This window comes from Phocoena phocoena, chromosome X, assembly GCF_963924675.1.
Source record: "Phocoena phocoena chromosome X, mPhoPho1.1, whole genome shotgun sequence".
In the NCBI taxonomy this organism is placed as follows: domain Eukaryota; kingdom Metazoa; phylum Chordata; class Mammalia; order Artiodactyla; family Phocoenidae; genus Phocoena; species Phocoena phocoena.
Window position 1 is genome coordinate 94,112,865 of NC_089240.1, and position 26,062 is coordinate 94,138,926.

The following is a 26,062-nucleotide window of genomic DNA, read 5'->3' on the forward strand; positions in this document are numbered from 1 at the left end:
TAGTATGTAGAGCTTATTATCATTGGTAGATTTGTTTATTGATTTGGTTGCTCTCTTCCTTTTTTTTCTTTTTATATATATATTTTTTTCTTTTTTCTCCTTTTGTGAATGTGTATGTGTATGCTTCTTTGTGTGGTTTTTTCAGTATAGCTTTGCTTTTACCATTTGTCCTAGGGTTCTGTATGTCCTTTTTTTTTGTTGTTTCTTTGTTTTTTTAACTATAGTTTTTAGCTCTTGTTAACATTTGTGGATTTGTATTTTCGTTTGGTTGCTCTCTTCTTTCTTTTATTTATTACTTTTTAATTTTTTTAATTTTTAATAATATATTTTTTATTTTAATCTCTCTCTGTCTCTCTCTCTCTCTCTGTCTCTCTCTCTCTCGCTCTGTCTCTCTCTCTTTCTTTCTTTCTTTCTCTCTCTTTTCTTCTGAGCTGTGTGGCTGACAGGGTCTTGGTGCTCTGGCCTGGTGTCAGGCCTGATCCACTGAGGTGGGAGAGCCGAGTTCAGGACACTGGACCACCAGAGACCTCCCAGCCCCATGTAATATAAAATGGTGAAAGCTCTCTCAGAGATCTCAATCTCAGCGCTAAGACCCAGCTTCACTCAATGACCAGCAACCTAAAGTGCTGGACACCCTATGCCAAACAACTGGCAAGACAGGAACACAACCCCACCCATTAGCAGAGAGGCTGCCTAAAATCATAATAAGGTCACAGACAGCCCAAAACACACCACCAGACACGGTCCTGCCCACCAGAAAGACAAGATCTGGCCTCATCCACCAGAACACAGGCACCAGTCCCCTCCACCAGGAAGCCTACACAACCCACTGAGCCAACCTCACCCACTTGGGGCAGATACCAAAAAAAAATGGGAACTACGAACCTGCAGCCTGCAGAAAGGAGACCCCAAACACAGTAAGTTAACCAAAATGAGAAGACAGAGAAATACACAGCAGATGAAGGAGCAAGGTAAAAACCCACCAGACCAAACAAATGAAGAAGGAAATAGGCAGTCTACCTGAAAAAGAATTCAGAGTAAATGACAGTAAAGATGATCCAAAATCTTGGAAACAGAATGGAGAAAATACAATAAACGTTTAACAAGCACCTAGAAGAAGTAAAGAGCAAACAAACAATGAGGAACAACACAACAAATGAAATTAAAAATTCTCTAGAAGGAATCAATAACAGAATAACTCAGGCAGAAGAATGGATAAGTGACCTGGAAGATAAACTAGTGGAAATAACTACCACAGGGCAGAATAAAGAAAAAAGAGTGAAAATAATTGAGGACAGTCTCAGAGACCTCCGGGACAACATTAAATGCACCAACATTCGAATTATAGGAGTCCCAGAAGAAGAGCAAAAAAAAAAGGACTGAGAAAATATTTGAAGATATTATAGTTGAAAACTTCCCTAATATGGGAAAGGAAATAGTCAATCAAGTCCAGGAAGCACAGAGAGTCCCATACAGGATAAATCCAAGGAGAAACATGCCAAGACACATATTAATCAAACTATTAAAAATTAAATACAAAGAAAAAAATAGTAAAAGCAGCAAGGGAAAAGTAACAAATAACATACAAGGGAATCCCCATAAGGTGAACAGCTGATCTTTCAGCAGAAACTCTGCAAGCCAGAAGGGACTGGCAGGACACATTAAAAGTGATGAAAGAGAAAAACCTACAACCAAGATTACTCTACCCAGCCAGGATCTCATTCAGATTCGACGGAGAAATTAAAACCTTTACAGACAAGCAAAAGCTGAGAGAGTTCAGCACCACCAAACCAGCTTTACAACAAATGCTAAAGGAACTTCTCTAGGCAGGAAACACAAGAGAAGGAAAACACCTACAATAACAAACCCAAAACAATTAAGAAAATGGTAATAGGAACACACATATCGATAATTACCTTAAATGTAATAAATGCCCCAACCAAAAGACTCAGACTGGCTGAATGCATACAAAAACAAAACCCGTATATATGCTGTCTACAAGAGACCCACTTCAGACCTCGGGACACATACAGACTGAAAATGAGGGGTGGAAAAAGATATTCCATGCAAATGGAAATCAAAAGAAAGCTGGCTTAGCATTTCTCATATCAGAAAAAATAGACTTTAAAATAAAGACTATTACAAGAGACAAAGAAGGACACTACATAATGATCAAGGGATCAATCCAAGAAGAAGATATAACAATTATAAATACTTATGCACCCAACATACGAGCACCTCAGTACATAAGGCAAATGCTAAAAGCCATAAAAGGGGAAATTGACATTAACACAATCATAGTAGGGGACTTTAACACTGCTCTTTCGCCAATGGACAGATCATCCAAATGAAAATAAATAAAGAAACACAAGCTTTAAATGATACATTAAACAAGGTGGACTTAATTGATACTTAAAGGGCATTCCATCCAAAAACAACAGAGTACACTTTCTTGTCAACGGCTCATGGAATGTTCTCCAGGATAGATCATACCTTGGGTCACAAATCAAGCCCTGGTAAATTTAAGAAATTTGAAGTTGTATCAAGTATCTTTTCCGACCACAACGCTATGAGACTAGATATCAATTACAGGGAAAAAATCTGTAAAAAATACAAACACATGGAGGCTAAACAATACACTACTAAACAACCAAGAGAGCACTGAAGAAATCAAAGAGGAAATAAAAAAATACCTAGAAAAAAATGACAATGAAAACATGACAACCCAAAAACTATGGGATGCAGCAAAAGCAGTTCTAAAAGGGGAGTTTATGGCAATACAATCCTACCTCAAGAAACAAGAAACATCTCAAATAAACAACCTAACCTTACACCTAAAGCAATTAGAAAAAGAACAAAAAAACTCCAAAGTTAGCAGAAGGAAAGAAATCATAAAGCTCAGATCAGAAATAAATGAAAAAGAAATAAAGGAAATAGCTAAGATCAATAAAACTAAAAGCTGGTTCTTTGAGAAGATAAACAAAATTGATAAACCACTAGCCAGACTCATCAAGAAAAAAAGGGAGAAGACTCAAATCAATAGAATTAGAAATGAAAAGTAGTAAAAACTGACAATGCAGAAATACAAAGGATCATGAGAGATTACTATAAGCAGCTATATGCCAATAAAATGGACAACCTGGGGAAAAGGACAAATTCTTAGAAAAGCACAATCTAGTGAGACTGAATCAGGAAGAAACAGAAAATATAAACAGACCAATCACAAGCACTGAAACTGAAACTGTGATTAAAAATCTTCCAACAAACAAAAGTCCAGGACCAGATGGTTTCACAGGTGAATTCTATCAAACAGTTAGAAAAAAGCTAACATCTATCCTTCTCAAACTCTTCCAAAATACAGCAGAGGGAGGAACACTCCCAAACTCATTCTGCAAGGCCACCAGCACCCTAATACCAAAACCAGAAAACGATGTCACACAAAGCGAAAACTACAGACCAATATCACTGATGAACATAGATGCAAATATCCTCAACAAAATACTAGCAAACAGAATCCAACAGCACATTAAAAGGATCATACACCATGATCAAGTGGAGTTTATTCCAGGAATGCAAGGATTCTGCAATATACACAAATCAATCAATGTGATACACCATATTAACAAATTGAAGGAGAAAAACCATATGATCATCTCAATAGATGCAGAGGAAGCTTTCGACAAAATTCAACACCCATTTATGATAAAAACCCTGCAGAAAGTAGGCATAGAGGGAACTTTCCCCAACATATTAAAGGCCATATATGACAAACCCACAGCCAACATCGTCCTCAATGGTGAAAAACTGAAACCCTTTCCACTAAGATCAGGCACAACACAAGGCTGCCCACTCTCACCAATCTTATTCAACATGGTTTTGGAAGTTTTAGCCACAGTAATCAGAGAATGAAAAAGAAATGAAAGGAATCCAAATCGAAAAGAAGTAAAGCTGTCACTGTTTGCAGATGACATGATACTATACATAGAGAATCTTAAAGATGCTACCAGTAAACTACTAGAGCTAATCAACGAATTTGGTAAAGTAGCAGGATACAAAATTAATGCACAGAAATCCCTTGCATTCCTATACACTAATGATGAGAAACCTGAAAGAGAAATTAAGAAAACACTCCCATTTACCATTGCAACAAAAAGAATAAAATACCTAGGAATAAACCTACCTAAGGAGACAAAAGACGTGTATGCAGAAAACTATAAGACACTGATGAAAGAAATTAAAGATGATACAAACAGATGGAGAGATATACCATGTTCTTGGATTGGAAGAATCAACATTGGGAAAATGACTATACCACCCAAAGCAATCTGCAGATTCAATGCAATCCCTATCCAACTACCACTGGCATTTTTCACAGAACTAGACAAAAAATTTCACAATATGTATGCAAACACAAAAGACCCCAAATAGCCAAAGCAATCTTGAGAACGAAAAACGGAACTGGAGGAATTAGGCTCCCTTACTTCAGACTATACTACAAGGCTACAGTAATCAAGACAGTATGGTACTGGCACAAAAACAGAAATATAGATCAATGGAACAGGATAGAAAGCCCAGAGATAAACCCACACACATACGGTCACTTTATCTTTGATAAAGGAGGCAAGACTACACAATGGAGAAAAGACAGCCTCTTCAATAAGTGGTGCTGGAAAAATGGACAGTTACATGTAAAAGAAAGAAAGTAGAACACTCCCTAACACCATACACAAAAATAAACTCAAAATGGATTAAAAACCTAAATGTAAGGCCAGACACTAGAAAACTCTCAGAGGAAAACACAGGCAGAACACTCTATGACATAAATCACAGCAAGGTCCTTTTTGACCCACCTCCTAGAGAAACGGAAATGAAAACAAAAATAAACCAATGGGACCTAATGAAACTTAAAAGCTTTTGCACAGCAAAAGAAACCATAAACAAGCCAAAAAGACAACCCTCAGAATGGGAGAAAATATTTGCAAATGAAGCAACTGACAAAGGATTAATCTCCAAAATTTACAAGCAGCTCATGCAGCTCAATATCAAAAAAACAAACAACCCAATCCAAAAATGGGCAGAAGACCTAAATAGACATTTCTCCAAAGAAGATACACAGACTGCCAACAAACACATGAAAGATTGCTCAACATCATTAATCATTAGAGAAATGCAAATCAAAACTACAATGAGATATCATCTCACACCGGTCAGAATGGCCATCATCAAAAAATCTAGAAACAATAAATGCTGGAGAAGGTGTGGAGAAAAGGGAATCTTCTTGCACTGCTGGTGGGAATGTAAATTGATACAGCCACTATGGAGAACAGTATGGAGGCTCCTTAAAAAACCAAAAATAGAAGTACCTTATGACCCAGCAATCCCACTACTGGGCATATACCCTGAGAAAACCATAATTCAAAAAGAGTCATGTACCCCAATGTTCACTGTAGCTCTATTTACAATAGCCAGGACATGGAAGCAACCTAAGTGTCCATCAATAGATGAATGGATAAAGAAGATGTGGCACAGATATACAATGTAATATTACTCAGCCATAAAAAGAAATGAAATTGAGTTAACTGTCGTGAGGTGGATGGACCTAGAGACTGTCATACAGAGTGAAGTAAGTCAGAAAGAGAAAAACAAATACCGTATGCTAACACTTATATATGGAATCTTAAAAAAAATGGTTATGAAGAACCCAGGGGCAGGACAGGAATAAAGATGGAGATGTACAGAATGGACTTGAGGACACAGGGAGGGGGAAGGGTAAGCTGGGACGAAGTGAGAGAGTGGCACTGACATATATACATTACCAAATGTAAAACAGATAGCTAGTGGGAAGCAGCCCCATTGCACAGGGAGAAAAGCTCAGTGCTTTGCGTCCACCTAGAGGGGTGGGATAGGGAGGGTGGGATAGCGAGTGTGGGAAGGAGACGCAAGAGAGAAGAGATATGGGGATATATGCTTATGTATAGCTGATTCACTTTGTTATACAGCAGAAACTAACACACCATTGTAAAGCAATTATAGTCCAATAAAGATGTTAAAAAAAAATATGTGCAGGGCTTCCCTGGTGGCACAGTGGTTCAGAGTCCACCTGCCAATGCGGGGGACACAGGTTCGTGCCCCGGTCTGGGAGGATCCCACGTGCCGCGGAGCGGCTGGTCCCGTGAGCCATGGCCGCTGAGCCTGCGGGTCCAGAGCCTGTGCTCCACAACGGGAGAGGACACAACAGTGAGAGGCCCGCGTACCGCAAAAAAAAAAAAAAAAAAAAAATGTCCACACAAAAACACATATGTTCTTAGCAGCATTAGTAATAATAGTCAAAAGAGGGAAACAACTCAAATGTCCATCAAACAATGAATGGATAAATAAAATGTGGTATATCCATATAATGGAATGTTATTCATCCATAGAAAGGAATGAAATCCAAATACATGCTACAACATGGATGAGCCTTGAAACATTACGCTAAGTGAAAGAAACCAGTCACAAAAGACTATATATTGTGCGATTCACCTGCATAAAATGCCCAGAAAAGGCAAATCTACTGATACAGAAAGTAGGTTAGTGGTTGCTTAGGGCTATGGGAAATAGAGGATAGGGGAGTGGTAGCTAAAAGGTATAAGATTTTTTTTAGAGGTGATGAAATGTTTAAAAATTGACTATGGCAATGGCTGCACATATCTATGAATACACTAAAAAATCATTGAATTATACACTTTGAATGGGTGAAGTATATGGTATGTGAATTATATCTCAATTAAGCTTTTACCAAAAAAAAAAGTAACCCAAGCAATTCTTGGCATCTCCTTACTCCTCTGCCCCAATCCTGCTTAACACTACCCTGAAGGGATAGGACATGGAAACAAGCAGGTTTGGATGGGTCTGGGGTGAGAACATCACGAGTCTAGAGCAAGGGGGGCACCGCCAAGGAACTTTTCACTTCCCTTGAGTCCTCTAGTTTTTTCCTTCTTAGTGAGGCTTAGCCAACCTCACTCTTGTAGCTTTGGATTGAGTCACTGTTCCAGAGCACCTATATAGGAGAAACTTCTGTGCCATTAGTTAACATCCACAGTTCTTGGAAGTTCTAGAAAACTTCAGAGAATTTGGCTGCTAACTTTTGATGCCAAGGTACTCGCTGGATATATGGGCCACTGCTATTTCTAACTCTCAGATTAAAATCAAATTTTAAAAAACCTGTCTTATCTTTTCAACAAATGGTGCTGGAAAAATCAGATATACATTTGCAAAAAAAAGGAAGGAAGGAAGGAAGGAGGGAGGGAGGGAGGGAGGGAGGAAGGGAGGGGGGAGAGAGGGAGGGAAGGAAGAAAGAAAGAAAGAGAAAGGAAGGAAGGAAGAAAAGCAAAACCTTGACCCTTACCTCATACCATACACAAAAATTAATAAATTGGATTTCACCAAAATGAAAAAAAATTGCTCTTGAAAAATTAAGACAGCCATTAAAAAGATGGAAACACATACTACAGAGTGGGAGAAAATATTTGCAAATTACGTATGTGATAAAAGACTTGTATCCAGAATATATAAAGAACTCTTATAACTCAATAATAAGCAGACAATTCAATTTTTTAAACGGCGAAGATCTAAATAGACAGTTTAACAAAGAAGATACACAAATATCCAATAAGCATGTGAAAATACATTTGATATCATTAGTTATTAGGGACATGCAAATAAAAAAAACACAATGAGATACCATTTTATACCCACTAGAATGACTCTGATAAAAAGATACACAATAACAAGTGTCGGCAAGATGTGGAGAAACTGGAATCCTCCTACGTTGCTAGTAGGGATGTAAAATGGTGCAGCCATTTTAGAAAATAGTCTTGCAGTTTCTTGCAATGTAAACATATACATGCTATGTAACCCAGCAATACTATTCTTAGGCATTTACCCAAGATAAATGAAGACATATGTCCACATAAAAATCTGAACATGAATGTTCATAGCAGCTTTATTCATAATAGCCAAAAGGTTGAAACAACCCAAATGTCCATCAGATTATGAATAAATAAATAAAATGTGGTATATCCATACAATGTAATATTATTCAGCCATAAAGAGGAATGAAGTAGTGCTATGCTACAACATGATGAACCTTGAAAACATGCTAAATAAAGAAGTCAGCCACAATAGATCACATATGGCATGATTTCATTCATTAAAATTCCAGAATGAGCAAATCTGTAGAGACAGAAAGTAGATAAGTGACTGCCTAGCAATGGGGGGACTGGGGGATTGGAGCATGATGTCTAAAGGGTGCAGAGTTTCTTTTCGTGGTGATGAAAATTTCCTAAAATTGATCCTGGGGATGGATACACAACTCTGTGAACATACTAAAAGCCATTGAATTGTACACAAAATGGGTGAACTGTATGGTATGGAGGTTATATCTCAATGAAGCTATCTTTAAAACTATATTTGGAGACAACGCATTTTCTTCCACTTTGAGGGAATGGCAATAATGAGAAAGATGAAAGTAAAGAACTAAGAACAAGAGGCCAGTTACTTCAATGGTTGCTAACGGAACAGCCTGCATCCCTGGATCAGTCCCCACTTAATGATCCTCCTCAGTTTACTCAAGAAATAGCTCTGATGCTAGCCTCTCCCATTGTCAATAATTCTTTTCAGCACTGAAAATAGCACCACTATGTTGAAGACACCTTAATAATGGCACTGTTAAATGCTTGGCAGTTAGCAGGCTGGCTTTCATCTTTCTTCGTTTTGTGATTCCTCCACCCTCTGCTTCTCATATCATCCACATTGGAAAGAAAAGGCGGTCAAATCAAAATTACAAGTTTGAAAATATTCTTTGGTCATGTCATCACAGGTGTCAAGAAAGATCTGAATATAAGAACTGTGCAAATACCTTTAGGGACCATCCTAGAAAACAACATATCCACCAAGGTGATTACTATACCAGGTTGGAGATCCTAGGAGCATAGAGAGGTGGAGGGCATTGAGAAGAGTAGCAGCTTAGGGGAAAATATCTAAACAGAAGCAACACGGTAAGATGAATACTCTGTTAACATGGAGCCAGAAGTACTCTTATAGGTCATGTACTTATCTCAAAAACTGAGCTCCAGAGAAGAGATGTGATCGGCCCCCATAACACATAGCTAGCGGAGAACACAGTGAAGACGAGAACTCAGGTCTTTGAATCCCAGTTTAGGGCTCTCTCCATATGCTAATGTTGGATATTGATAGAATAGTCAGTGTGGGAGACTGGAATACCGTGCCAAAGCTTTTGAGTGAAAGGACCAAGCCCCAGCTCAATCACTGCTCAGAGCCAAGAGCATCTCATCAAGAATAAAACTCCGGGCTTCCCTGGTGGCGCAGTGGTTGAGAGTCCACCTGCCGATGCAGGGGACACGGGTTCGTGCCCCGGTCCGGGAAGATCCCACATGCCGCGGAGCGGCTGGGCCCGTGAGCCATGGCCGCTGGGCCTGCGCGTCCGGAGCCTGTGCTCCGCAACGGGAGAGGCCACGACAGTGAGAGGCCCGCATACCGCAAAAAAAAAAAAAAAAAGAATAAAACTCTAAGATGATAAATTACTGAAGAAATAACCAATCACCAGACTACACTTGGTCTTTTCTTTCCAGAAGAACAACAGTATATTCGATGTTTGGCCACTTCCATCTTATTTTTTTTTGGCCGTGCCGTGTGGCTTGCAGGATCTTAATTCCCTGATCAGGGATCAAACCCAGGCCACGGCAGTGAAAGCGTCGAGTCCTAACCGCTGGACCACCAGCAAATTCCCTTAAGCCTTCTTTTAAAGCATAAAATCTACCTCAGTGTGAGACATCTTGAAGTCTATATTACATATAGCAAGGTAGTTTGCAAACTACCTCCTTTCAAAGAGCCCATCCTGGCTTCCCTTCTTTGCTCTTTTCTACTTCATGTTCAAGCCAATCGTCTCAAATCCTGTCTCCAGGAATCAAATCTGTGGAAGGTTGAGAAGGGGGAACTTTTGGTAATGCAAACATTACCTTTCCAGCCTTGGTTTTCTCAAGCGAAGGTCAATGATAAATGACCTCCCTTTTGGGGCATAATTTATGTCCACGTGGCCTTTTCGATTGAGCCCAAGGTCGACTAACAGGACACAACACTAGGAGGAGAGAGGGGTTGCCTCTGGGAGACCTGGAGGCCAGGGAGCATAAGTAAGACCAGATGTGGCTGAAGGGGGCAGAGGTGGGGGGCATGGAGAAATACCAGCTACACAAGCAAAATAAAGTCACATCCACCTTGGGAAATGCACTCAATGTTTCCAAGGTTAGATCCAACTTGTCTTCCTGTGTTTTCTGCAATTACCTTTGTGCTTCCAGCACCCAGTTATTTAGTATAGCAAGATGGAAGGGGCAAGTCTTTCCTGGAATACTTAGCGGCAGTTCAAACATCCTTCATGCTCTCATTTTCCTATTCTACCATCTTCGGGTTCAACACAGTTCTTAAAACTCCTGTTCTAGCTTCCAAGGCTCTGGGTAATCTTGGAATCAGCTTAAACCTCTTTTGTTATTCTGAGACCTAAAATTCCTGGTTCAAGTAGTTAGTACTAGAAAGATATAGACAGAAACACAAAATAAATTCATCCAGTTGAAGACTGGCCCAACAAAGCTAACACAAATCCGAAAGGCCATACTTATCCCTTAGGCAGGGATCTTGAGGCAACAGTGAATCTCTGCACAGAACCTGAATATGGGCAAAACGGAGAATAGAGATGCCAATAAGTATAGCATGAAAATGGATGGTGTGAGGACCAGCTGGAGCCCTGTGTAAGACGCCAAAACGCTAAAAGTCTGTTATTAAAGCTCTGCATCTCTAAAAAAACAGAAGCACCATGCCCTGTGCTTTACAGAAATGAATTTAAGGCTAGACCATGTATCTACTGAGCCACTACTACCAAGTGAACCAGAAATCTGGGTTCCAGTTTTTATGCGTCCATTACGTTTAAGCATAAAGGTCCACATGTGACTTGATTATAGAAATTAATAGTTGGATAATTTTGTCAACACACTTCAATCACTCCAGCTGCCAAGGAATCAAAAGAACACCTTCACCTGAGAGTGAACTAATATGCGTCATCATCCAAGTCTTCATCGTGTTTTCCCTGACCTCCTAGAAATCCACCACAGCCCGTGGGAGTAGCCAGAGCGCTACTAACTACTCCTTATTCCATTAGCAATTTCTTATTGAGGTGAGGAATAAACTGGGACCTCGTCCTACTAGTGATGGTTAGCTTCCCTGCCTACACAGACCACAAATATCTCTGAGGAAACTGGTCTTCTATACCGGCAAAACATAAGCCCTGAAAAGATCAAAGGCTCCAAAAGCACATCCGAACAAAATAAAAACAGAAAGAGATAAGAGCCATGTCCACAGATTTCTTGTCCATCAGCATAAGCCAATCAGTCAAATAGTACACATGAGAACAGAAGCAACAATAAATCTGGTATAATCAACTGGGCTGTTTTAACTGATCATTATTTAGACAATGGGGGAGAAAACTACTTGATTTGGTCTGTTTGGGATCCAGTTAGAGCAAGACTGAAACCAAGTGATGGCCTTGACTTCATGATAAAAACGTTCCATAACAAACAGCCTTGACCATACTTTGTCCTTTTCTGCCTGGTGCCACATTTAGCCAAAGACAGGCATGGAATCTCATCCAAGTGAGTCCGAGCCATTGCAACACATGTGCCTTCAGCCTGCACAGAGGAAGATCATATTCCCAAGTAGTAAGAATACCCACCAGTAATCAAAGTGACTGACAGGTGTTAACATTAGGGCTGTCATCACTAGAACTGGGAGATGGGCTGGGCTCCAAAATTTTGAATTTGGCACCAAATTTCAGTATACTCAGCACCTATTTTGTAATTAGTAGGTTTTGTCCTTGCACCCCCAAATTTTGTTATTTAATGTCCTTGCCGTAACCACACAACAATGTTTGATTTGTGGGTTACCCCATGCATACCAGTGAGGTTAGAGTAGTTAGCTCCTAATCATTCAGCATATTCTGTAAACAGCATTTCCTAGTGTGCTCCTAGAGAGTGTGTGTATGTGTGCGTGTGTGCGTGTATCTGTGTATTCCCTATGTTTGCGGTTAAAAAAGGTTGGGAAATCCCGGGTCTAAATTAAATGGGTTTCCTTTCTGCAGGACTTCTCAGAACATTTAATGTGCCAATGGGCAATGTGAATCTCTAAGAAAGGCATATAATTTGCAGCATTTCACAACTTTATTTGACCACAAAACCCTTTTATGAAGAGCTCCTGGGGGTGGGGAGACGGGGACAGTTCTCAGAATACACTTTGGGAAAAACTGCTTTCAAAGTCTGCTCTCAGTGACTTCCAAGTGAGCAATAGATCGGAGCTGCCCGGGTGGAATACGCACTCCTTCGGAAGCCCCCCTATGTCTTCTGATAGACCTAAGGATAGTTTCTGGGACACTGAAAACAGAGGGCTTCTCAGAACATATCAGAACAGCTACCTGGGCCATGTGAGAATCTCCTTATGTCAACAAACATTTATAGAGCACCCACCATGAATCAGGAGCTAAGCATTAAAAAACAAACGAACACAAAGGTTAAGATTACTTTAACTTTGCAGAGAAGTTTTCAGAAATAACATGATATTTGAGGTAGGGCTTAAAAGATGACCCCCGGGGTCAGGGTAGGCAGAGGGAGACATTTTAAAAAAGAAGGAACATGGGCTTCCCTGGTGGCGCAGTGGTTGGGAGTCCACCTGCCGATGGAGGGGACACTGGTTCGTGCCCCGGTCCAGGAAGATCCCACAGGCCGCGGAGCGGATGGGCCCGTGAGCCATGGCCGCTGAGCCTGCACGTCCGGAGCCTGTGCTCCGCAAATGGGATAGGCCACAACAGTCAGAGGCCCGCGTACCACAAAAAAAAAAAAAAAAAAAAGAGAAGGAACAGTATGTGCAGAGGCAGTGATGCCTGCTCCCTTGCGCACTCCTCCCTGACGTGTCTGTACACGCACCATATCATACTCTGGCATTTCCTAACGTGTTCCCCAAAGAAATGGGAACCAATCCTTGAAAGGAGTTGGAAAGCTTGCTGTAGGATGAAAATCCACCCATCACTGGACTGGAGCTTGTTTACCTAAGAGGTGGATGTGTCCCTTTATTTATTATTAGGAACAATCACAGAATGCTGAGGTATGGTACATCCCACAAAATGCTGGAAATTTGTGGTAAGAATGATGGAGGTAAAGTAGGGGGAAGAGTGCTAACATTTATTAATATATATGTAAATTGTCTGACAATTTACATATTTCCTCAATGATGAATTGTATGCATACGTATTTACATTGCGTGTTTTGATTTACAGAGTGCTTTCATATCCGTGATTTCGTTTGATCTTCATGAGAATCCTGTGAACATGGGTAGGGCAGGTGTGATTAGCCCCTTTGTACAGAGGAGAAGCGTGAGCCTCAGGACAGTTATGTGGTTAGCCCAACGTCACAGAGTAAGTGGCAATACCCAGACTAGAAACTAAGTCTTCTAAATCCCAGTCTTACGTCCTTGATTTTTATTTCTCCTGTACTTCTTCAAGAGGCTGAAGGTACAGGGAAGCAGAGTTATACCTAATGTTAGAAAAATCTTTCTAAAAATCACAGCTGTTCAACAGTGAAATAGGCTGTTTTATGAAATTGAAATGACTGTAGAGTATATCCCTGCCATAGGAGGGAGATTAAATGTCATGGCTTCTAGAGTTAGGGTCACCCTCAACGCTAAGATCCACTGATCATAAAATTCCTAGACCCTGCTTCTCCGAGGTGAGGTTTACGATGATTAATCCTGTTCCTGGACGGCTCCTGTTCATCATACACTTGGTCCTCAAAAAAGAGATACTCTTAGATGCTTAGGAGTTAGAACTTTTCCCATCGCAGACAAACCCATTGCTGTGGTACAACAAACACAGATCACAAACAACCAGTACCTCCAGGTTTCTCTCAGATCACAAAATGGCGGTGAACAGATAGAAGTCACACGTTTATCCAAATTACCACGTATATGAGTGTGCATTTTCCCAGAAACTTCGAATCTTGTAGCACACAGTATGTATCAGAGATTACGGGAGGAGGCACAGTTCTGCATTTGAACACTCATTATCCTGATATGGTGAATCTATTTTTTTTTAAGAATCTATATAGTTGTTCAAACACCAAAGGTATTTTAAGAGGTAGAAAGTATGGACTGATAATAATCCACACTTGTCTTATCTGATGAGGGACCAGGATTCTCTTTACAGCCAAAGAAACCAGCCACTGTTCCAATTCCCTTGGAACATTTTTTGTCATATATTTACAGCTCCCTGTGCTCAAGGGAATGGTGCATCTGTCTGATGGAGACGCCTGGCTGCATTCTTTCCCAGATATTAATATAGGTGGCACTTTAGTAGCATAACCAATGACATGAAGAACCTGATTTGGAGAGAAACAGATGGCACCATCTTTCTTGGGCTAATTTTAGGATCCTGAAATAGCCCCTTTCCACACAAACCATCAGTGGAACCAGATTAAGACAGCTATGTCACATGGAAAAGGGAGAGAGAAAAAATGTGGTCTAGTGTGAGGCAAAGACAACGAACCAGAAACCTCAGTGCTTCCCTTCATATTCTCCTGTCATAGAATATGAGGGTCACTTCCACCTCTTTTCATCAGAATGGATGCTGAATACCAATGTAAGAGTATCTAAGAAGAAATGAGTGAGCAAATCTCATTTCTAGTCGCATACATTGGACAATCCAGGTTGCATCATGCACTAGCTAAATTCATATTCCAAGGAGTTTGTAGGACCTAGGCTCCAACACATCTTTTCTTAGCAGATAAGGAAGCTTATAAGTGACCATTCTACCTGGTAAGTCAGAAACAGATTGAATTTCAAAGCCTCACATTCCTGGTCCATTGCTTTGTCTGTTGAAAAGACCTTCCTCTCAAATGAGACATAATATATCAGGTAGGGATGATGAGAGGTAGAGGAAGAGTCTCCCAACCAGAAATGATGTCCGAGGTGTAAGATGGTCAGCCAAGCACTTAGAACAAATGAGAAGAGGTATAATCCGGGGAAAAAGCACCTACCTGTTTTCCATCCAGAGTGTAGAGTTTTTTGACAACCCCGGTCTCCAGTTTGATGGCTTCAGTGATATCAGTGAGGACTTGCTCAAAAGAGTGGGCTGTCTTCTTGTTCAGAAGCACACGCACAGCCTTCCGAGGCTTCACCCCACTGCGGATGATGGTCACCAGCTTGGGGCGCACAAAGTCCTTGTTCTCTCTGGCCTGGGCACTGTTGCTGCTAGCCAGGGACTGAGGGGCTTTCATATTAGCAGATGTCTTCACATTGACAGACCAGTTGGGATTGACATTCTTGGTGTACTCCACTTTTTTAAAGAAGTTGTCTGAGGAGCAAACATAGCTTTCCCCTAAGGGAAGAAATAAGTGGTGATTAGTTTAACAGCAGGTATATGGACTATTCTAACCAAACTAATACACACTGACCTCGAAGTAGGACTTCTGGAAAAATGGTGATAATAACAAACTTCATGTGCAATTCCTAATTAGGCCCTCTAACGACTGGGCTCATTCAAATTCAAGAGCAAGTCATCGGCAAAATATTCTTCATCATAATGGCATACTTAGTTGAAAAAATCCTGTAAAGCTAAGGGTTCCAAGGATAATGAACATACCTAAGTATAATCTAACAAGTGGGGTTCTCAAGTTTGATATGATTTCATTTGAATTGAAAAGTTTACATTAACTCCTAGGATGTGTGTTAATGCCTAGGGGCATTACTAGAGCGTTTTTAACATGTCTCTATTTCTTAATGTTCCTGTCCTATTTCTGGACTCACAGCCCTATTTGTTATATTATGAACTGAAGAGAACTTTCAAAATCAATACATTTTTATTCCAAGTCAAAGTGACCAAAGTAACGTTGTGTATCGGGCATACGGTGCAAACTTGCCAAGAAGCCCGATTGTACTTTGTACAGAGTATATGGCAAAGCAGTAGAATACTAAAATGTGAAATGTGTGTGTGTGGTGAATGCATGTATGTGTGTATCATTGTGTCTTTTACCCCCATACCCAGGTGGAGAAACTATCTAAATAACAACCTGTAGACACACACACACACACACACACACACTATTCCTTGTGTCTGCAAGTCTAGCTCTTGCTTGAGAAATGCTCTCCCGTTTCCACCACCCACCCCTCATCTTTCCATCTTCCTGAATGCCACACACTAGCTCGGTGTACTCAGGGCCATCTTCACCAGTGCTCACCCTTGGCTGCCACAAGTAATGAGGTGGAGATGTGAGAATACACCATACAGCCTGATTTATGGATTGGAAGGATCTAGTGTAATTTTCACATTTATCATGGGCTAGAGGAAATGACTAGTACAGCGGAAGAAATGCAGGGGCCAGAGGCAAGAGGAAGGGATTAGACACCTGGGACTAGAAGCTGGAGAAAAGAGGAAGAGAGGCTCAGCCTCGGGGAGAGACTATTGGAAAAGGTTGAATTTTTTGAGTGAAACACATTAGCCTCAAGGTATACAGAAGTTCATCCAGAGGTTGAGATGCAGAAAACCAGTGTGACTGAATCAGGCTTAACTCATCAGTAATAACGCTAAATCGATCGATCAATCAATCAATCAACCCGAGCCCGTGCAAAGAAAGCATTAAACACAATTATAATCTGATGGCTCTTCCTTCGGTCTCAGCAGGAGAACCGAGCAGACATTCACAAACGCCGGGGCTGATGATTCACTCCCTGTGCAAATATTGATTGCTTTGCTGTAGCACCAAAGCCTTTAAGTCGTGTTAACTGATAAATTTCTCAGTTAGTGCTCAGAGAAGATTCAGTGAGATTCTGTAGGGCACCTTTGAGGACATTTATATGTGTGTGTGGAGCGGGAAGGTAAGTGGCTTGTAACGTATGCAAAGTGGCTTCCAACACTGCTCTGAGTCCCAGATGCTGCTAGTGTTCTGTCTTGACAAGGGGACCAAGGCGTGGTTTGTAGATGAGCACAGGCCCTCACTCCTGCACCTGGTGCATGCGTGCACAGCCAGGATGGGGCGATCAAAGACCGCAGCCTAAAGAAACCCTAATTTCTCTGGCTGCCACTGGCTAACCCAATCCTACACAAGTGATTAGAGGATGTGCTCTTTAATTTTTGACTTAAAGGATGAAGGGACCCTTTCACTTCCCCCCTATATTCACAGCCAGGATTCCCCATACCCTAGAAATGGCACTCTACCAGATGCACGGGCAACTTCCACGAGGTCACTGCCTCTGAGTCAGATGTTTTCCGTAATTTGTCATGTACTTTGAAACTCTGTCAGACAACTGGTGGTGTGCAAATGTATGAGGCTATATATTTATGATTTCACTCATCCACAGTCTCCTCTGGAGAGTCAGCTGTGCAGCCCTATAAGGACTCTGGACTTTTTTTGCTCCCATCTCTTAAACCTCTTAAGCCTCTGAACTATGAGTATGATTAACCATCCCCCATGAAAATGAACATGATGGCAGACGGCTATAGTATCATATGGCACCCAAGAACTTTTCAGAGGGCCCAGCTCTCAGCCAAATCTATGTTGAACACTTTCCAACAGTACATTTTAGTCTCTCCACTCTCTTTCCTTTTGGCCCCAATATGAAGTAATGGAAAAAGAGCAGCTGATGTGATGTCAGTCACAATGGGGTTCCCCAATATTTCCTAGTTGTGTGCCCTTGGGCAGACTAACCTCCCTTGGCTTCAGTTATTTGTCTGCAAAGTGGGGATGATGATAACAATACCTACCTCTTAAGGTTGTTCTGAGGCTCAGAGCAGGTGATGCATGATAGGCAGGGCTGAGCCCAGAGTCTGCTACACAGTAAGCACTTGACAAATGCCAGCTATCATTATTATTAAGGCCCTAATCTGAAGGAACAGAGAGAGAACAAGAAAAAGAGCTAAGAGGGAAAGGAGGAAGAAAGGGTGGAGAGAAAGGACATGAAAAGAGGAAGAGTAGAAGCTGAAGGAAAGAAAAGCAGCAGCAGCAAGGGCAACCATCTTGGAACTGAGCTATAATCATTATATAACATGAGCACTGCCCGGGACCCAGGCTTCAAAGATCATATTTCCTGCTGGCTGAAAGGAGGCCTCCAGTTGCGTCAAAGGCCAAATGTGGTAGCTTCGTGGATAACACCTAGCAAAGCCACTTGCTGCCTCTGCTGGTGCACACTGAGGGCAGAATATCTTTTAAGACTATCTTTTTTTAGAGCAGCTCTAGGTTCACAGCAAAATTAAGGGGAAGGTACAGCGATTTTCCATACGCCCCCTGCTCCCACACATGCCTCCCCCGTTATCTGTATCCCCTACCAGAGGGCAGGATGTTTGTGGTGGTTGAGGGGGAGTCAGATAGACCTGGATTTAAATCCCAGGCAGGCATTTACAAGCTGTATGACATCAGGCAAATCATTTAATCTCTGAGGCTCAGCTATTCTGTCTACAAATTGAAGCTATTGCGCTAGGTGACGTCTAAGGCCCTTCCAGCTCTTAAGGTCTATAAGAAGGAATTTTCACCTCTTTTCCATCTCAAACAGGCTCTAGGAGATAAAGTTGTTATGGTACTTACATGTTAAAGAAAAGAAATAGGGGCCCACCACTGAGGACTCTCCCCTTGTACTACTGGAAAGACATCAAATGTGCTGCTTCTCTCGACCAAAGCTTCCTGGTTCTGTGTTGCACCTTTACACAGCTGGGTTCCCATCCTGCCACAGCTTCCAGGGGCCATTTCCCACTCATTAGAAGCCTAGAAGGAAAGCTGGCTTCAGAGCCAAGCAAGGTGACAATCGACAATCTGCTTCAGGGCGAGGGGGTAAGGAAATGAAGTCATGGAAGCACAGCTGAAAGGGCAGGAAGGGAACAAGCTATGGGCTCAAGATGATCTAATGTCTACCTCCCTTCACTTTCAGGAAAGCTCCATTTTCAAAAACATTAAACATGTTTATAGCTGCTCAGTGCAAAAGCACTTCTGCCTGGGCTTTCTCCTCTTTTCCTGGGCTTTCTCCCGCAAGAAGGAAAATATTAAATGGTGGCTTATTGTATTATCAGGTCTATTAGTGATGTATCAGTCTCCCAGGTATCTTAAAATCCTCCTCTTTGGCAGTGTGCTTGCTTTAGTAGTTAAGAGGATAAATTAGTGAGGAAGTGGTTTCGTCTCATTGGAACAAATGGGCTATGGCAAAGAAAGTGGATCATAGCTGGTGTCACCATACAGATCTTCCAACAAGACTGTCACAATTGCAAATATTCTGTCCCATGGTCTGCATAATAATGCTCAAAAGGACACCCCTAAGATTGATCTGGGTACTTACATACGAGGAAGTGGGGAAGGAATTAGACAGTACATGAAGGAAGAATAATTCTCCAATGGAAGACTAAACAAGACAAAACGAAAAGTCACTGGTGGATTTCATTCACTGACCCACTGGGAATATGGCTAATACGTATATGGCCACATTCTGTCTGGCTTCATGAAGACTGTTCGTGTACCCAAGGAGCTGTGGGAAAGCTGACATCAATAACCTGACTTTGGTTCAAAATGGTCCCCTTAATACTTTCAGTATCTAGCAGCAGACAGTAGACTAGAGGCATTAGACAAAGGAGTGCCACAAGGCCAGAGAGATTATTGACCAATGGCTTTCTATTTCATTTTATTTTAGGCTAAATACTTAATAATGAGGCCATTTGGAAACATAGTATGTTCTATGCTCCATCATTCCTTTAAGATCTACAAATCAAAAAACAAAAACAGGGCTTCCCTGGTGGCGCAGTGGTTGAGAGTTCGCCTGCCGATGCAGGGGACACGGGTTCGTGCCCCGGTCCGGGAAGATCCCACATGCCACGGAGCGGCTGGGCCCATGAGCCATGGCCGCTGAGCCTGTGCATCCGGAGCCTGTGCTCCGCAACGGGAGAGGCCACAACAGTGAGAGGCCCGCATACCGCAAAAAACAACAACAACAACAACAAAGGTTTAGGTATTGCTAGGAATTCCCACCATTGTACATAGCTGAAGGGGACCGTCAAGATCACTTAATCTAGTACTTCCCAACTTTAAGTGCTCATAAGACTCACCTGGGGAAATCTGTGAAAACAGACTCTGGAGCACTAGCCCTGAAAATTCTGAGTCAACAAATCCGGGGCGTGGCCCAGGAATTGATATTTTTCTAACGCTCTAAAAGATTCTGAAAGGCAGCCAGGTTTGGGAGCCACTGGCTATTCCAACCCTTCACTGGCATCATTTGTTTTAATTGGAGTGTAACTGCTATACAATGTTGTATTAGTTTCTGCTGTACAATGAAGTGAATCAGCTATATGTATACCTATATCCCCGCCCTCTTGGACCTCCTTCCCACCCATCCCCATCCCACCCATCTAGGTCGTCACAGAGCACCAAGCTGAGCTTCCTCTGCTTTATAGCATGTTCCCACTAGCTATCTATTTTACGCATGGTAGTGTATATATGTCATTCCCAATCTCCTAATTCATCCCACCCCCCCTTCCCCACCCCCCGTGTCCACATGTCCGTTCTCTACGTCTATGTTTCTATTCCTGCCCTGCAAATAGGTTCATCTGTACCATTTTTCTTATATTACTTTTTTTACATCGTGAACAATAATAGTCCCTCGTAGCTGTAGTTTTACCTTGTCAATGTGTTTCCATATTTATCATCTAATTTTATCCTCACAATCACTCTAATAGATAAAGAAGGCAGGTATTATTAGTCTCATTTTACAGATAAGAATATTACAATAGATATACAAAATGTGGTCTATACATACAATGAAATATTATCCCTCAAAGAAAAAAAGGAATGAAGTGTTGATACATGGTATAGCATGGACAAACCTTGGAAACATTTTGTAAGTGAAAGAAGCCAGTCACAAAAGACCATATAGTGTATGATTCAATTTACATAAAATGTCCAGAATAGGCAAATCTGTAGAGACTCAAGGTAGATAAGTTGTCACCTAGAGCTGGAGAGAATACGGGAAATGGGCAGTGACAGCTAATTGGCACAGGGTTTCTTTTTGGGGTGATGGAAATGGTATAAAATTAGATTATGGTGATGGTCTCACCACTTGTAAATTTTTTAAAAGTCATTGAACTGTACACTTTCATTGAACTGTACACTTAAGTTGGTGAATTTTACAGTATGCAAGTTATACCTTAATAAGGTTCTTTTTTTTTTACGTTGTTTTAAAAAGAGAGAACATTAGTCACAGTGATGATAAGGACAAACTTATAGTCATGTAGCTTAACCAGCTATAAACTAGGATGACTCAAATAGTACCAGCCACCCTTTATTGAATGCTATCATGTGCCAGGCAGAATACTAAACACTTCGTATCCATTGTTTTATTTAATCCTCAAAGCAGTTATTCCCACTTTACAGATGAACAACTGAGGCTCAGGGAGTCTAAATGGTTTCCCCCGAGTTCACACAAGCTAGCAGGTGGCAGAACTGGGATTTGAACCAAATCGGACTCCAAAGATTTCTTTTCCTATTATAATCTTCTGCCTCTAAGATGAGAACCCAATGCCTCTGACTCTTCACCCAGGGATCTTTCCAAACTTTTTCAATTTGAAGTCTCTTGGGAAGCAACATGTATGAATTACTATTTTAAAATCTTTCTTTTAACCTCTTCCAAAGGTGAAAAAAGTAAAGGACTTCTGTCCTCCATTCCTACAGTTGCAAAGGACAAAAAATAGGAGAGAAAAAGACCCTTTTTCTTTATCCTCTTCATATCTGTACCTTTTCCCATCTGGCTCTGTGGTAGTGGGATATTGGTCACATTTCTCAATGCTGCCCCAGAGATACCCCAGAATTTCCTTGACTGGATGGGCCATACTCAGGACTGAAAGGGCACTGAGGGCCACTGCAGTTTGTGGTTGTACGTGACTTGTGCATAAATGCAACTGAGCCTTATTTACATTCTGCAGAGTCCAGAAATTCACCAGGAAGTACTACTACTGCACCCGGGAGTGGTAGAAAAGAGGAGTACAATCTAGCAGGACTCAAAAGGATCAAGAGAAAAGGAAGCTGCAGTCTTCAAAATTGTATTTATTACCTATATTGAGCTAAGATTATCACAACACACACCCCAATACACACGCACACGCACACACACACACACACACACACACACACACACACAGAAATCCAGGGAGGAAAATCAATATCAAGGGCTAGTCCTTGAGCAAGACATGTTAAAAAATGGATTTGGGGGAGTGGGCAATCTGTGCATGACACCACTCTTATATCAGACACAAGAACATTCTAATCCTTGCTCCAAATACAATGTCACTTGATTCAGAATTCTGCCCGAGCACGTATCGTGGTCTTTAAAAGATCGCAGCTAGTGGAAATGATGAGGACATACTGGGTGATTCAGGGTGCTTTGTTTATGAAAATTCTTACAGAGAAACCCCTCCAGTTTGACTGAGATGTGGATTTTCCAGTGACAAAAGACACACACCCTATCGATTACGCTGTTGGACAGCTCCCTCAGCCTAGCTTCAAGTCCTTCAAGTTTGCCCTGACTCTCCTTTATTTTAAGGTATTTGCTAGGATGGCCAATCCTTCAATGTTCAGAAGAAGCCTAGGATTAACCTCCACCTAGCCATCCAGCACCTGATCAAATAATCTAAGCCTCCTCAGCATTGTTTCTCAAGGTCAGCTTGAAGAAAGACCTCAGACTTGAATCCCGAGACCTAGATCCAGTAGCCATATGGACACTGTCTTATAAGTAACTAGCCCCAAATCACTCAACCTGACTTGAGAAACAGTAGCTACTTGCGAGAAGGTGGTCTTGTACAAGGGAAGCCCTCATGCTCCTTTGTCTAGAAACACAAGAAACCTAGAAGCAGTGAAGCAGAGGCGGGGCACTCCCATCCATACCAAGTCCTTTAATGCGTCGTTTCTCCTTCCTTGCCGGCTGTTTCAGAGAGACCTGCCTGTTCTAAACTCATCTTTGCTTGGGGGAATGGAAAGAATGAGGAGGGAGGGCTGGAGCGTGGGAAGAGGTTTTGGGGGGAACATTTTCATTATCACCACTCCTGAGTGCTGTCCTTTAAAGTATTGTCAGGTTAAACTGATCACATATATTACACCCATTAAAAGGTGGGGTAGGGAGGCATCCTCAAAATACTTGATTTGATAAAGTAAAATATTAAGACCATGTCCCAAGATCTATTTTTCTCAATGATCACAAAGGAGACTTCACGGCTGGGCAAGTTTTGGTAAGAGCTGGGATTTTCCCTCTATTTGAGTTGGGTACACAGGTTGTCAGGATTCTCAGCAATCTTGTCATGAAATTCGATTGCAAAACCAAAATCTGACAAGGATTTAAACAGATTTAGGTACAGTGAGTCAGTTCCTATTCTAATAGGGATAGTCTTTATTAAAATACCAGACATACCTACAGCTTTTTTTGGTATTTCTCTCAATGACCTCAGCCTTACGGACACACCCCGAAGTGGGCTTTTTAGAAGCAACAGCTGAGCAGTGACCACTTACCTAAAAGTATAATCCTCTGTGAATACTTCCAGGAAGTCCAGTTTTTAGGGTGCATATTTCCATGAGTTGCAATTCACAAAGAGTCTCTCAGCAGTTCAAAGGATATTAGCATATAATATTTTCTCTCTGTTAACCCAACCAATCTTCCTTCCTCATTTTATACCCCTAATGATTTTATGGTCTGCCTCAACAGTGCTATTTAGAGTTAACTATGAATACATTCTAGAGTAAATGACACAATTCAGATTTTTCTTTGTATACCCTGGGAGATAAACACAATGCATTATCATCACCAGCCACACTTCAACGCCAGCCGAAACTGAAGACCATGAAGGGTAATGGCTAACGATTCTGTCAATGCCTATAGAATTAGAAGTCTAAGCAGCAACCTTGTGTTTTTACAAACACATTTCCCAATTTCCTTTAATAAAATCCAAGAAATGTACCCATAACTAACCATGCCGCCTCCCACTAAGGGCCACCACCCACTCCTTGAATTACCTTCTTCCAGTTCATCCATGCTTCCGATTTTCCTGGATCCATCAATGGTGTAAATGTAACGCACTCCCTGAGGCAGGTTGATGTTGTCAGACAGAGATCGTGTCAGGTCAGCCAGCAAGGCGTCGAAGCTGCGAAAACGGTCAGAGGACACAGCGTACACAATCCCCTTGAAGTAGCGGTCCCCATTGCGGTAGAAACGTACCTTCTTGGCTTTCTTCTCGTTGCTCAGTGCCTGCAAGGTTCGGGTTCGGTAGAAGCTACAATGGGCGCTGTGAGTGGGGCTAGGCAGCCCATTCATCCGTGAGCCTCTCATGTTCCTGGATGTCTTATCTCTTTCATCAAAATGTCCAAAATCAAGTTCCATATTTTGGTGGAACCTCAGAGACCTGAGTGTTGGAGAAAAGGGTGGGGATGAAAAGAAGCAAAGAAAAAGGGGTGAGAAGGAAAAAAAAAAAAAGAAAGGAATTCAAATATTAGCCAGATCCAGATCTGCAATCTGCTGCTTGTGAAAAGAACTGGTTGAAAAAAGCCCCGTGACCCATCTGCTGCTTGCCCCTGACCTGCAGGAATATTGATTTTAATAGAAAAGAAGGAGGGGCTGGAGGGGTGCTGCTGGCTGTGGGCACTGGGGTGAGAGATGGGGAGGGAGGCACTTCTGGCACTGTTCCAAATACAGGAGAGGGAGGGATTCTGAAATAGCTTAAAATCCTGGGACTTCCTGACACTGGCTCCTATCAAATTGTAACTTCAGGCTAAATACATTAAAACTGGCATCTGTTTCCTCACACATGCCCACATGACTAACGCTTGTAAATGAATCCATAGCCCGACAAAATCGCCCCTTGAAGGGAACAGAAGGACCTAGCCAAGGTTAGCATCTCTAGCTCAGGAAGCAATCTTTGCATCTTAGTAAAGTGACCATGAAAGGGGAGTGTTTGAATTTTATCCCAAACCCTCTTTCCTACTCTAATGTGTGCATCCCCTCCCCCCCCAGAATAAACTGGAATTCTCCTTTAAAGGGACAGCCTCTAGGGAATAGCTAGAGTCTTTGTGCTATTCATCAAACCCCTTCCCCACCAAGCTGGTGCAGCTATCCGAGGTTCATAAGAAATAAGCTGAAAAAAAAAAAGGGGATTAGAAAAATCAGTTATTTAACGAGTTATTAGTTCTGCTTTACTCCTGGTATCCGCCCCCCCTTCTTTATGTGCTCTACCTACCCCCACCAATGATGCAGCCCCACCTCTTAATGGAATCATTTAATTGTTGAAAAATTCCCAAATGAATCCTTTAACAGCATATGGGACCTTTAGAAGCAAGCACACCTTTCATTGTTCTGGGCTTCTACCCTGAATGAAGGGGCATTTTTCCCTCACAGCAGGCAATTCACCCCAAATTTATCTATCGCCCAGGTGTGTTAGCTGAGGCAAAAGATGGTCATCTGTCAGATTTGCTTTCCCCCTTTCTGCTGAAAGAAAGGAACGAAGGAAGGAAGGAAGGAAGGAAGGAAGAAAGAAAGAAAGAAAGAAAGAAAGAAAGAAAGAAAGAAAAAATCACAATATGAAACCAAATACAACAGAAGCCCCAAACGCTAGCAAAGGTAGTGACAGCCTAGGAACCAAACTATTAACATGCATGGCACAGATGGGGATAAAAGGACTCACAAAGCAAGCAGGGCTCAGCTGCTACACACTGCCACATTGAGATATTTGCAAGGGACCAGGAAGACAGGAGATAAAGGAAGACTGGTGCCTAGCAGGTTTGCCAGGCTTGCTCCCTCTACTCTCCCAATGTCACCATGACCTGTGCTGAGCTCAGCATTGTCTCTGTCAGACAACCTGCAGGGTAAGAGACCCCACCTCCTCAAGACAAGTAGCAAGCATTTCCCCAGGCGTGCCAGCAACGCTTGGCTTTGCTTTAGAATCTGGGGTGCCATTATTCTAAAATCAACA

At 41.7% G+C, this 26,062-nt stretch overlaps 1 protein-coding gene across 1 annotated transcript in view; it reads right to left on the reverse strand.

Annotated features, from left to right (window-relative positions):
- The window catches only part of DCX (doublecortin), a 112,306-nt gene extending 87,288 nt beyond the window's left edge, over positions 1-25,018 (reverse strand). The window contains exons 1-3 of the mRNA XM_065901130.1: positions 24,833-25,018; positions 24,114-24,499; positions 15,126-15,466 (exon numbers count right to left, since the gene is read on the reverse strand). Coding sequence (XP_065757202.1) covers positions 15,126-15,466; positions 24,114-24,499; positions 24,833-24,936 — 831 coding nt within the window. The 5' untranslated portion in view covers positions 24,937-25,018. The remainder of the gene's footprint in view (positions 1-15,125; positions 15,467-24,113; positions 24,500-24,832) is intronic.
- Positions 25,019-26,062: the final 1,044 nt, after the last annotated feature.